Source organism: Lepidothrix coronata, unplaced genomic scaffold, assembly GCF_001604755.1.
Source record: "Lepidothrix coronata isolate B3197 unplaced genomic scaffold, Lepidothrix_coronata-1.0 Scaffold70, whole genome shotgun sequence".
NCBI classification, from domain to species: Eukaryota; Metazoa; Chordata; class Aves; order Passeriformes; family Pipridae; genus Lepidothrix; species Lepidothrix coronata.
This window is the reverse complement of record NW_016690250.1, coordinates 2,183,080-2,197,652: the sequence shown is the minus strand read 5'-3', so window position 1 is coordinate 2,197,652 and position 14,573 is coordinate 2,183,080. Positions and strand designations below refer to the sequence as shown.

General features: G+C 33.7%; 1 protein-coding gene across 1 annotated transcript in view; it reads left to right on the top strand.

Moving 5' to 3' along the window:
• Positions 1-14,573, top strand: part of ASCC3 (activating signal cointegrator 1 complex subunit 3) — a 270,615-nt gene that overhangs the window by 126,454 nt on the left and 129,588 nt on the right. Inside the window, exon 14 of the mRNA XM_017818701.1 lies at positions 14,011-14,145. Within this exon, the coding sequence (XP_017674190.1) occupies positions 14,011-14,145 (135 nt within the window). The remainder of the gene's footprint in view (positions 1-14,010; positions 14,146-14,573) is intronic.

Below are 14,573 nucleotides of genomic sequence, written 5' to 3'. Positions count from 1 at the left end.
TCTGACATGACATTATCTGTTTTAACTTTTCTTCTATTAGCTCTGGTACTCACTGAAACTCTTGCAAGTTCATTTTGTCACTGAGCTTGGTATCTTCAGTTCATAGCAAAAACTGACTGTTCCATGGAAGTTCTAATGTCTTTCTGCGGTTCTCATTGACCTTGCTGTTTGTGCATGCGTTAAGACTCGAGGTGTCAGTACATAAATGCATCATGGCTTTACAAGAAGTGGTTTCTTTAGGCAAGGAAGAGCTTTTCAGGTGGCCAAAGATGTCGAGTTGTCTGTTGCTAAGAACCTGGACTTTTGAAATGCTAAATAGCATTGAAAGCCTCACCACAACATCAAAAAGGGAATGCAGTAATAGTAATCCTACAAAATAAGCAACAAGTCCACTTAACTTGAGTGGAGCAGGTTTTAGTAACTGTAAACCAGTGGAGACACAACAACCTTTTTTGAATTAACATGCTAGGAATCTCACTGCTGGGACTGAAAATGTAGACAAAAAATACTTAAAACAATGAATGGCCTTATACAAACCATCTGTTCTCATTGATGCACTATGAGTGGTGATTTTGGACTGCCCATTTTGTGCTTATCTCTGTTCAATTTTCTTAACTTTTGAAGAAAGTGCTATTTCAAGTACCTTAGTTTCTGAGCTTTCGCTCTTCTCATTTCAGCTAGTTTCTTACATTTGGCTGGTTTGTGTTCTCTTCTGCTTTTGCTTTTGCAGTGTTGTCTCAACTGCATCTGATATACCTGTGACAAGCTTTACCTTTTATCTTTTTCAAATTACTTGAATGTCCAGAATACAGCCGTGTATACTGGTTAAATTTTTAATTCGTCTATGCACTGGGTGGTTACTATGCAGTTTTCTGGAGATCAAGATTGCTTTATTAATTAGAATTTATGTTCTTAATTAGAATGTTGTTCTATACCACTGGTCTACATTTAGTTCACTAAAAATAATATTGAGGTGTGATATATTTTTTTTTTAATTTTGGAATAATTTCTAAGTACCACCTTGAACACAGTTTTAATACTTTACTCTTTCAAATCAGGATTTTTTATGTCATGGGTCAGAAACAAATTACACTTGAACTTATACAGTTAGAACTGGTTCTGCAATATATATTACACATACAACATTCACATTGTCTGTAATTGTTCTCTACTTGCAATACTTGACTTGAATCTTGCAATACTAAGCAGTGTCATCTTGGTTTTCTTACACTATCTTTAAAAAAGAAACAGAATAGCTAATTTAAATCTATTATATTAGATTGTCAGAAGTGCATTTGGCAGGTATTAATTTCATCTGTAAAAATGATGGATTAAATTTCTTTATTATCAGTTTTCCAGCTGTTATTTGGTTGCAGAAGCCGCGTGAAGATAAAAGTTTAATAAGCTTAGTTACTGGAACTGTTGACAATGCTTTTATAGCCATGTCATGAGATAAGATTTAATAAAACAGTATTTTCTTCAGAGTTCTCTCTGGAACTTAGTACCTTGAGAATTAAACTTGTCCTAATATTTTTTTCCTGGGTAAAATAGTGTTTATAGCATACTTTGGACAAATAGCTCTGACAAGTTACAGGAATTTGTTAAAATGTGTTCTTCATCTAGATTTTTTTTTTTTATTCCCAGACATTCATCTTAGAGGTTAAAAAGCTTATTTCAGCCTGAGTTTTTGTACCTCTGTATCTGTACAGATTGCTTCTCCTTCATCATCTGGTGTGGCTTATTTGCATATATATGTGTATATATTGCTTCTATATTTATATATGCGCACATGTACGAATAAAAATATGCAAATACAGAAGGTAAAGTGGTCCGGCAGGATAGCTGAATTATGACTGATGATTTTAAATGTTATTTCTCTGTCAACTGATTAAGTGAAGAATTGAGTTTTAGGATAGTTTTCTTTTGCAGTTTTTGCACAATTATGGCCATTTGTATGTATGCTTTCTTTAACAAAATCGCAAACTAATTCAGTGATGGTGCGTTACTTTTATATTCTGCATCTTCATCATTTATTTACGCACTTCATTTCCACAATAACTGCCTTTTGCAATTTTAGGGATATAACAGTTAATATAATCTTATGCCTGTATAAATGAAATTTTGTATCTTACTTTAATTAAAAATCCTGTTTTGATGTGTTATGTAGAAGATACACTTCAAAAGGTGTTTTATAGCAGATGTTTCATATTATTGTCAAATGATATGTACGTACTATTTTCCTCTATATTTTCTAGTTGAATCTGTTTGGCTTTAAACATTTACCTTGTCAGCTGCCGTTATGAACAGCTGAGGAAATTGCTGGAAATGGATGCCATAACAAGTTATGTATATGAAAAACCATAAGTCTTCAATTAAGTTGCTTTCTAAATGTGTGCAATGTTTCTATGCCTTATGCTAATTTTTGCATATATGCTTGTATTTATATAGTAGTTTGTCTGCATGTGCGTGCTCAGGTGTTCACAATGAATTTATGTAGACCAGAAGCACCAATTTAATATCTTGCCATTAATTATGAGTGCATGAGGTGTTCATTTTATGTCTGTAGTCTTGCACAGCTTCACAGTGTTGTCAGTATTGGTAATACAAATGTTTAAGGTAGCGAGTGCTACTATATTTTAAGAATAATTCTATTGTTATTCTTCTGATTTTATGAATTTGCATTGAATCATTAAAACAAGAAAAATCAAACTTAATTCCAGATGAATAAGTTCTCATAGCCTAAAATTATATTTAAACAAAGTAATAGATGGTTACATCTTGAGCCAGTTGGCCTTTTGTGGATGACCTAAGTGTTAAATTATAGATGTACGGCTTACAAGTATGGTGAAGACAACTTGACCAGTCTTGCAGCCATATGCAATAACTTTTACTGGCTATGTTAAAAGCTGTTTTTCAAACGTGATTCTGCAGACCATTAACAATCCAGAAGATTCTGGAAGTCTGTGGATTCCTGTCAGCTCTATATTGTTTTCCACTAAGAATTCAATGACAAGATTAAATGATACTCCAGAAGACATGTTGAGTATTGTTAGTGGTTCAAAGCTTTTGAAAATTCTTGCCCTGTAGCCTTGAAAGAAAATGATCTGTGTGCTTAGTTTAATATAATAGATAGTATCAACTAATAAACTACCTGATTATTGTCAAAGCATATGTAAATTATTCAAAATGTAACAAGGCAGCTACTGTCCACCAAGACCTTAGACCTGTCACAGAGTTTTAACAGTTGTAATTAGAGAATCCAATTAGTGGGTTTTAATTTGAAATATACAGGATGCTGTAGAAAATAAGGTATTTTGAGGAATCCATGAGGATGAGAAATAAATTTTCACTAAGATGCATTAGGAAATTCCTTTGACTTTATACTTCTAATCGCTTTCCAAAGTATGAAGTTTCTCACATACACGATGGTGTGGTACTGAAAAGATGGTTCCAGAATATATTACATTTGTATACTTGCATGCATTTTAGTCAGGAGGTATTTATGGTATACTTATTTAGGGTAGGATATTTTGAGAAGGACTAGGTATATAAAGTGTGGGTTTAGGAGAGAGATACTCTTTGTTCTAGCACAGTTTACTACCATTAGCAAACTATTGCATTATTTAAATTCTTCATAAATTTATTAAGTTTCATATTAAAAACATTGCTTATACTTGAAAACAATTCTTTGCTTTTCTGATGATCTAGAGAACTTGTTGATTAGGAGCAAAAATCTGGATAAAAGTCTGTTTTTAAATTGGTACTGATAAGAAATAAACTAGAACACATAACAATTCTGGTCTTTAATTGTTTAGTAAGTTTATGTTACTGGATCGTACAAAACCAGAAGGTAGAGAGACTGACATGGAAATTTTCTTAATCTTCTTTTACTTAAGTAAAAGGAATGGGAATAGATATAAAGGTTTTCTCCAGTATCCTCCATGTTCCTTTCCTTTAGGAAAGCTGAATAGAATCTGCTTATCACTACTGACTCCTGAGTTATTTGTGCATATTATGGATGGTATGCATGTAATTATAAATAGATTTGAAAACATAAGAAGAGAGACAGTAGACATAACTCTTATTCTGGAGTGATATTTGTTAAAAATGTAATTTATTATAACGTAGAAACATTTTATTGTACAAAGTCAAAATAGTTAATGTCAAAACAGGACAAAGGGAAATACTTGAAACAAATTATTGCATGATCTTGTTTTTTGAAAAAAAAAAGTGCAGGGAAAAGACGCTTGTAATTTTGAAGAATAATTGTCGTTCAGGTCCATTGGCATCTGCAAAAACGCAATTATTAACTGCCTAATGACATATATTTGCATAGAAATAGACTAGCTATTCCTGCTTAATTTTCTCTACAAGAATAGTTATTGCTATTTCTATTCTATCCTGTCAATTAAAATTCAGAATAATTTCTACTACCTATAGGAGTCAGTAAAGCATTGTTTGTTTGTCTTATTCTAATTTGCTCTCTGCTTTAATTTTCACTCTATTCATTTTTCCTTTGCAATTTGTAATATATTTGGCTAATGCTACAAATGGAAGATAGCATAGATCCCATTATACTGTTCTGAAACAGGTTTTCTTTAGTGTCCAGCATCCATATTTAAGCATTGATTCCAAAACTGAGTATTTATTTTATGTCATCTAATATAATTAAAAATATAATAAAAGAATATTGTAAACACAAGGGCTTGCATTTTTAAAAGTATTTAATAATTTAAAACTTGCTGATGTGCATTAAATCAAACTATTTCCACATTAGTGGAAAATGTATGTAACTGTTGTACAAAAATATAAAGGCAGAGTCATGACATTTCGTATGGGTACTTTTTACTCAGAAGCATCCTCCCATTAGTGCTGCTGCATACACACTGGCTTTTCTTCAGTGTAAAGGTTTGATGCTGTCAGAATCTCCTGTTTTAATGCTAGAGGCTCAGTGTCAAACTTATGGGTCCATAGCTCTTTAATCAACAGCTTTGAAAGGAAATGACACCAACCCCTTATATCTTTCAATTTTAGTAGTGGCAGAGGACACAATGTCTCGTTTTACATGAGCATAACTGGGTGCCTCTCTGAAATGCCTGTGCACTACAACATGCAGCATATGGAACTAAAGGGAGAAATCAGGGGTCTGCATCCAGTTGCTGAGCTAAGACCGCATTGAGATCGGAGATGTGATATGATGCCTCACATGACTGAGTGCTGCAATGGGTGGAAACGGAATCTTGAGTAAGGTCAAAGTTAGGGTGGTGAGAAACTTGCTTGTATGTACAGCAGGGATAGCTGGACCTCTGTCTAGGGATGGTTAATAAGCCACCTGAGAGTTTAGGAGGAGGATTAGCCAGCAGACAGACATAAGCAACATTATTGGGGGATTTTGTTACAGGCACTCTGACCAGGAACAAAGTAAATGAGGCCTTTTTCAGATAACTGGAAGAAGCCTCATGTTTGTAGTCCATGGTCTTTCTGGGGGACTTTACCATCCCAATATCTGCTGGAGAGACAACACAGCAGGGCAAAAGCAGTCCAGGGAGTTTCCAGAGCGCATTGATGACAACTTCCCAGCGCAGATGATTGAAGCTGTTGAAGGTTGCAGTGACCATGCATGGTGGAGTTCAAGATTCTGATGGAGGAAACAAGGCAAAAAGCTGCATTGTCCTGGCTGCAGGACAGCACTTTGGCCTTTTCAGAAATCTCCTGGGAAGAATCCTATGACAGGTGGTGCAGGAGAGCTGGGGGATTTTCAGGGATCAGATCTACCAAGCTCAAGAACGGTCCATCCTGATGTACAGGCAATCAAGCAAAATGACCCAGAGTCAGTCTGGATGAGAAAGAAGCTCCTGACAAAACTCAAACATTAAAAGGAAGCATACAGAAGGTTAAATCAGGGAGAGGAAACCCAGGAGTAATACAAAGAAAGATGATGGTATTTCAAAATGTGTGTGATAGAGCCTTTTTTATGGATAGATTTAGAACACACATAGCAAAATGTACAAAGGGCCAATAGGAAAAAAATAAAGTAGTTCCAGTGTCCTTACCATAACTCTTTACACAGAGTTTCATGAATGGCCTGAAGTTGTGTCAGGGGACAACCGCCCCAGAGGGTGGTTGTTCACTGGAACAGGCACCCCGGGGAAATGGTCACAGCACCAAGCCTGACAGAGCTCAAGAAACCTTTGGACAGCGTTCTCAGGCACATGGTGTGATTCTTGGGGTGTCCTGTACAAGGCCAGGAGTAGGACTTAGATGATCCTCGTGGGTCTCTTCCAGCTCAGAAGATTCTGTGATTCGTGAGCAATAAAAAATTAGATGGGACTGTGCAATATAACGTTCATTAGGGTAGTCACATCTTAAGTAAATATACATTTCCACATTAAAAAAAATACAAAAATTGAAATTATAGGGCGTGTCTTTAAAATGTGGTATTATTGTCAATAAATAAATGAGCAACTGCGCATTATGATCAAAAAAATATTTGCAAAATGGAGTTGTTACCCCTTAAAACCTGGTATATCTAAATAGAAATATAATTAGATAAAAAGTGATGTTAAATAGATTTTGTAAATTAGATTACACAGAGATTTTTAAAAAATCTTAGGTTTTGTTTAAACAGGGATGATCAGACATAATTTATTTGAGTGAATAGTTAAATCGAAATTTAGAGAGCAATTAGTGGTAATCTATCAAGAGTTCAAAATATATCGCTTTACTGTTCTGATTAGCTGCAGCGATATTATATATTTCTTTCTTATTAGTTTATATTTTCTGTTAAAATATTGTATGGTATTGTGTGGGATTGTTCTTCAGCACAGTTTCCTGAATGTTTCTCTTGAATGTAGAGATGTTTTAATGGTGACTGCTGCTGAAAATTTTTTTGGCATTTTTGACTCCTCGGACTTGAATGAAAATTCCTGTATTCTAATCCACATTATTTAATTGTATGTGATGAGGAAATTCAGCCTGCTTTTAACTCGTGAAGAATTTTTTATAGAAAAGGAAGGATATATAAAATGTGGTTTTAGGACTAGTTTGTAGGCAGCTTAGTAATCCAGTTTTCTGTGTTACAGATGTGTTAAAGAAGATCTTAGTATACATGTGAATTATTTAAATATTTCTTTGAAATACAAGATGTACTAACATTAATTAAAATAATTAGCAAATAAATTCAAATTCTCCTGTTGCCTTAGTAAGTGATGCAGCCTGTTCACTTTTGCATTCCCATGGTGTTGCTTAATATGCAAAAAAACTTAAATATGCAAAATACAAAAATCTGCTGAAGTAAGATTTCTACATTATAGTTATTAAGCTTTAGTATAGGCTAACTTATAAAATTTCTTATTTCATATACTTTATTGCTTTTCTTCTAGTTGCTAGTTCTGGATAGTTTTTCATGAGTTACTTTCACGAGTGATTTAGTGAGAGGAAGGGGAAGTCACATTTATACACTACCATGCTATCATTTAGATCTGGTAATCATGACATACTGATTTTTCAGTATTTTTGATCAAGAGCTATTATGGAAGTGTGTGTGTTGTTTTTGCATAGAGTTTATTTTTCCTTCTGTAAATGTTGAGCACTGCAATTTGGAACTGTACCTTGGCAGTTAGGGAGAAATAGCAACACAGAACATAAACGGTTTTATTATTCTTTTGAATAAGGCTAGATGTTAGTGAGTAGTACTTAGTCTAGGAGATGGTTCCATTTAATGATGTGCAAAGGATGATATTTTTAACATAAATAGGTGCCATTAACACTCCTTGGGGAAAAGTGTTGAAACCTTATTAGTGATTGAGTTTTGTAAAATATTTGGAGGAGGTTTCATGCTGACCTTAAGGGAGAAAACATTTGGACAGATTAATCTGGTGTTCCATATCCCGAACTGTTCATTTTCAGTAGAAGTAGTACCCAAGCTCAAGAACTGGATAGCACATAAAAGAACATATTATAAGGATTTAGCGGTGTGAAGCCAAACAGTGTCTTGAGGCTAAAATACAGACACTTGTTTCAACATTATCAACATTAAACTAAATAAATTTATTCTTTCATCTTAATTTCTTTGAAAGGTGTGATGCAAAGTGGGTGGCAAAACCTAGGCTTTCTGTCTTTGAGTAGAGGTGTTAAGTTAAACAGAGATGCTGAACTCAAGCATTCAAGTGACCAGCACTTTAATAACAAGATGGAAAGGTACCTGAAAGAGTGAGTGTGCTTCCCAGAAAATAATTATGCACCATTTTGAACTTATCATAGAGAATATCAGTTTGAAAGACGTATTTTCCAGTAGCATAACTTAGTGCAAACATCTTTACTGTCCAAGGCAGAAGAAATGTATTTCAAGTACTGGATTATAAATTTTCAGTAATTATTTTTGATAATTTTACTATGTGTATACGTGGTGTGTTTTTTCTTTCTCTTCTAAGTGAAAATAGAAGTCCTGCTAGCATCTAGTTACATATCTCTGATAAAAGTACTAGTTCTTGTAGATATTTTTAATAATAGCACACTTTTTACTGCTTTGATGATGCACTAACATGTTTCATAAAGATTAAAACCTGGAATATGCAACTCTTGGGAAATGCAGGCAATTCCCATTGTGAATTTTAAACAAAGTGAAAAAGTTTGATTTGTTTTATATTTGAAAATTTATATTTTGAGGAGGTAACCTAACTAGAAACATTTGCTTTCTCCTTTCTTGTATATTTTTTATTATTTAAAAGCTTTAGTTTCAGGAGAGCAACAGCAGACGCTTTCAGCACTAGGGCTATGTATACCAGAGCTAGCTTTGAACTGCAGATTACAGATCTAATTACACAGCTTGTAACTGTGGAACCACTTCTCTCTCTTCTAAATTACTTTTCCTAACTTATTTGCATAATGTAATGCACAGAGATTTTGCCACTGAAATATAATATTCTCTGACACAGTTAGGACAGGCTAAATTAACCCTCCAAAGACTATATTGTTGTTTTACAACATATTTGGTAAATGTTTACCAAAGTCATTGGGGGAAAAACATTCAGCAAGGTGTTGTATGTCAATTTTTAGCTAGGGCTGGTTCTTTACAAACATTTGGTGGTGTACAGAGATTACAAGTAAACATTAGCCTTAAGGCTGGGCACCTCTAATCAGCTAATAAAGCAGTCTATTTTTTTAATCACACTGGATGTCTGTCTGTCTCTCACTGAGAAGTTCTTTTAATTGTCAACAATTTGTACAATCATTTTAAATTTATTTAGGTGTTGATATGTGATCATGAAATGCATAAAAGTGAATGAATTCAGGTGTGCATTATTACTTTGAAAACAGAGGGAAGTAAATTTCGTAAAGAAATGTGGTACACATCAGAAAATCAGGTATCTGTAAGAAGGGATTCTGGGAAGAGGACAGTTACACAATGCTTGTTTCTTAATTATTGTTTGCACAATAACATCTTAACATCCTTCTGACTGAATGATTGCTGTGGTGTCAGATACTGTCATACATGTACGCAGAAGTTTAGAGAAATCATAACTGAAGTTTTATCAATTCTGTACAAAGCCTCTGCTAACTGAGAGCAGGAACATACATGCTTTATTGATTATGCTTGATAAATTTATTGAAACTTATTGACTACAATAATTAAAAGACAAGAGAAAGGGAACTTGGAGCACAAAATGCCACGTGGTCCCAATCCATCTGTCTTCAAGTTCTTGAAGCATATATACTGAGTGCCTCTTCCTGTCAAAGTTTCTAAAGCTTCCAGCATTGTTTCTAAACGTATATTATGACAGGCAGTGATCAGAAAGGAATATTTTAGTTGTTTTTAGGTAAAAAGCTCCAACTCTCTTTTGAGAACTCTTGACATTCTCAGCAGCAAGAAGAAAATGTGATGTTTCTCTCAAACATTTTGATTAGTGTTTTCATGGCTTTTAAAAATTGTATCAGTGATCCTGCTGTTAACAGTGGTAATATTCCTGGGCTTTTAACTGTACCCATTGCACAGTAGAATCATAGAATCATAGAATCGATTGGGTTGGAAAAGACCTCCGAGATCATCGAGTCCAACCCTTGGTCCAAATCCAGTCCATTTACTAGATCATGGCACTCGGTGCCACGTCCAATCTGCGTTTAAAAATCTCCAGGGATGGTGAATCCACCACCTCTCTGGGCAGCCCATTCCAATGCCTGATGACTCTCTCTGTAAAGAATTGTAGTTCTCTTTTGTTTGATTGGTTGTGCTTTTTCCCCTTTTCTTCTTCACTTGGCTGTCCAGTACCCAGGACTCTATTATTTCATTTTTGCCAAGAATTCAATTTTTCTAGGAAATGCAAATTTAATTTATTTATGCTCTTATTTCTTAGGACATTTTGGTCTTTTCTAGAACCCCTCATATCTGTGCTTTTAATATCTGCATTCCTTGAACTCATATGTGTCTTATATAGCATCTCTAGTAGATGACTGCAGGTATGTCCAACTGTACAATTACATTATTAAATCTTCCGTAGTGCTACATACTACTTTTTGTCATTTTTTAGATTTAAGCCTCAAGTTTGTCATAATTTCAAATAAAATAAAGGACCAGACTTTGAAAAAGGGTTCAGATTCTTTTCTACTGAGACAAACTGGTTATTGAGTGTTATGTTTTAATGTATGTTAATTGAAAGGAAAGTATTGCTAAAGTAATGCTATGGAGTCATTTTAGCCGCTCAGTGGCCAAGATTCAGTTATAGAATATACATACATTTATATGTTTGTATAATATTCTATAACAAAGTGTCAGCTATTAGATTTTATTTCCTTATAGAAGTTCTTATTACGTTGAGTTTCTGATACTTCTGTATGACTAGTAAAAATAAAATATGAATGCTACTGCTTCTTCAACTAGTGTACTACTTTTAGCTCAGTATCATCCCCAGAAAGATACTGGATCATGTTTGCTTTCAAGGTAGAATTAAGAGCAGAGAAAAAACCTGAAAAATAACAAGAAATTTTCTTCTAAGTCTTCAAAATAATATATCCTTACCTTTTTGTTGTTGCTTGTCATCATCTTAGCAGGACCAGGACGTCATGGCGACAGCTGAATTCAGAGTAGCAGTTCCTAATGGCTCTGCCTGATTATGACTGGAACTAAGAGGGATTTTCCTCTCACTTAGAGTTTCGGGAATGGATTTTCTCTACAAGCATTGCAGTTACTGTTCATTCATATAATAATTGAAAGAAAGATTTTTCAATCAAGGGCCTATTTTCTCCTATCAACTTTTCTGTGACTAGTAGTCTGTGCTCTACTTTGTGTAACTTATTCTCATTTCCCTGACAGCTTTATTTACTTTTTTTTTTTTCATGTAGCTTGTTAGGTTTGAACTTGCCTTCTAATATGATCCTTTCTGTGTATCTTATTTAAGCAAGCTATAAATAATTATACCCTAGTTAAATATAAGTCTATTGGACATGCATACATAGTTGTGTGCAGATTTTCTTGCTATTTTATTTGTCTGATTCTATTAGTTCCTTTCAAACTTTGAAAGAATTCCTGCTTGCGGCTGATATTTTAGCTTTGTCCTTCCAGCCATATAACTCCCACCCACTCCAAAAAATTCAATCAGACACACTTTATTTGGTCTTTGATTGAGAATTTTAAAAAAGTCGGGAGACCAGTAAGATATTTAGTAATTTTATGTCAAAGCATGCAGAAATATTTTAGTCTGATATGTTTGAACTTAACTAATATCAATGCTGTGTAAACACCATTCTCATAGTTGCCATTTTAGATTGAAGTTGCACGTAAGGATTTCAAATTAAATTGAATCTAGAAGACTAAAATACACTGTAAAGTGAATCACCAAACCTATCTTGTGGTTAAATCATGAAACTCCTTGCTCTATATGTGACTCTTTTTTTTTTTTTCCCAAGTAATCAACATGCCAAATGTTTTTACACTTCCTTACTCAGGAGCTTCAAAATTACCTGGATAAGAAGGATCATTCCTATTTCACCTTAATGCCTGATACTGTATTTCCTTGGTTTCTCAACTTTCAGAATTTAGCTATTTTCTGAAGATTAGATTTTAATCTGTTTGGCAAAGAATCAAATGTTAATATAACTGCATTTAAAAAGGAAACAAATTAGTAGACTATAAAATCAAATTGATTTTAAAAGTGATTTTTTTCCATAAAACCTGTTGATACAGAGTTTATAATAAATGCGAATTCACTGAAGAAGATGTGGTGGATCTATTAATAATAAAAAATTGTTGTTTGGAGTAGTTATGTATTTTTATTCAGACTTTCTATAGAAAAAAACTACAAAAATGTAAATAGACAAATAATCCTTAAATAATTAATGGAGAAGGGGCACACACTACTTTTTTATGTTGTGGCTCTCTTTTTAAAAAATATTTTGCCAATATGTTGTTTTTAAGTAAGAGAAAATTGCTATATTGCTAACTATGACTTGTATCTGAGAGCATTTGTACCAATATGAAAGCTAATAATTGTATGAGCCACAGTGTTATTACATCAATGCTGGAAGGTTATCAAATAAGTTAAAACAGGTAAGGAGTAATTGCTCCTTGCAACAAATAGTTATGTCAACATTGTTTCTCTTTTTATGTCTTTTCTGTATTGGTACCTGAAATAATTTGCTTAGGTTTAATTATGAATTTATAGATTATATAAATTCCCAACAGTTATGTCTTCTTTTATATAAAATTATATGTATGTTATAAATTTATAATTAAATTAGGAATTTACAAAGTAAGAACAAAGGTTATATCTAGTTTATATCCTAAATGCTGCTAATTTCTTAATAGTGTTTAATTTAAAATAATTCAGTTATATACTGCAAGTATCTACAAGCGTGGTGGTGCCTAAATTAAACCCACAATTCTCAGAAATTTGACATATCTTAAAATTCAGCTGAAACTATCTTAAAACAGAACTGTAACTCCATCATTACACTTTAATGAAAATTACATCAACTTGCAAAATGATGTTTGCTGTTTACTCAAGAGCCAGGTACTCAAACTTTTCATTTGTGAGTTTTAAGACCACAGAAATTGTCGTACTTTATCAAACTGAAGAGCTGACTGACCAATTATGTGTGGTCAATTTAAGCAAACCTTGGACAATACAAAGTACACAGGGGGACAATATAGAGTGTTTTCCATGCTGTACCTTTCCCAGCAGTACGTGATTAACAGACATTCAGAACTGTTGTTACACTGGAGTTGAATGGTATTTAACCACTTTTCCCTATCTCTACCGATCAGGGTGAATACTGATGCTATGATTCATCTGAAATGTGCCTCGCAGTGAATTTTAATATCAGTTTATGTTGCTTCATGTACATATGTAAAGGAATAAGAATTAACATCTCATTGCTGTGTCTTGGTTCAGATACCATATGTGATTACCTCTCAACTCTTAGTTAATACATTCAGGGAAATGTCCAATGTTTCTAAGGTATTTTACTGAGTGATAGTATGGTTTAATACCCATAATCATATCTGTTACATTAAAAATTGTATTCCCATAAGTGTTTTTCATTTGTTGGTGCTTCATTTCATTCTTCTCTTTGATTGTCCAGTGGATTGGGACTGCAATATCCTTCTGAAGCTCTTTATAATCAGTTTGTGTTTCAGCTGTCCTACCATCAGGATGTTTATCACCTCACTGTTTGCTTTCCAGATCATTTAGAATGTGAAAAATAACAGAACTCTTTACTTCAATGTTAATCTCACTACTTTGTGAAGATGAACTATTTATTGCCAACAATTGATCCCTTTTTTTTTTAAGAATAAAAAATTTAAAAAAAAATACAGCCTTCTCAAAAGCTGTTTGAAAGAAAATACAGGCAGGATGATCCTTTAATTTCCCTTAAGCGACATTAGGTTTCATCAGTACATCATGTATTAACTAGGTTTTGTTATTAGCATAGGGAATATTTTGTAATTGAAGTGTTCTTATTATTTGATTAAGACTTTTTTTATTTCTCATTGGCCCTCTTTCTCTCTATCTAAAGGTGATGGTGTTCGTTCATGCTAGAAATGCTACAGTACGAACTGCTATGGGTCTTCGAGAAAAAGCAAAAAACAATGGTCATATTTGTCACTTCTTGTCACCCCAAGGATCAGAATATGGTCAAGCTGAAAAACAGGTAAGTGAATAATTTGCACTGATAGTCTTTTCGGTCTTGGAACTGACGTTTTCACAAGACAATCCAAGATGGGAATAGATGAAGCATTTTTGAGCTTCTGGGCAGATATATTTTACTTTGAAGAGTCATATGAAGTTGCTGCATTGAATAGGGGAACAGAAAGAGTAATGATGAAGGAAGAGGAAAGTCCTGTTACTTTCAGTTCATTAAGAAAAAGCTGATAATTGGTTCTGTTTTATGCAACTTGTACTACTTGACAGTAAGGTTCATGTAATTTGCAGTTCAGGAAGTCCTTAAACCACCAGTTTCAAGGAATATGCCAGTATTCCTGCTGAAAGAATATTTCCAGAAAATTCTTAATTCTGTATTGTATGTGACATTTACATTTGCTGATATTAATTGAGGTCTGAAGATGAGAGTTAGCAGTG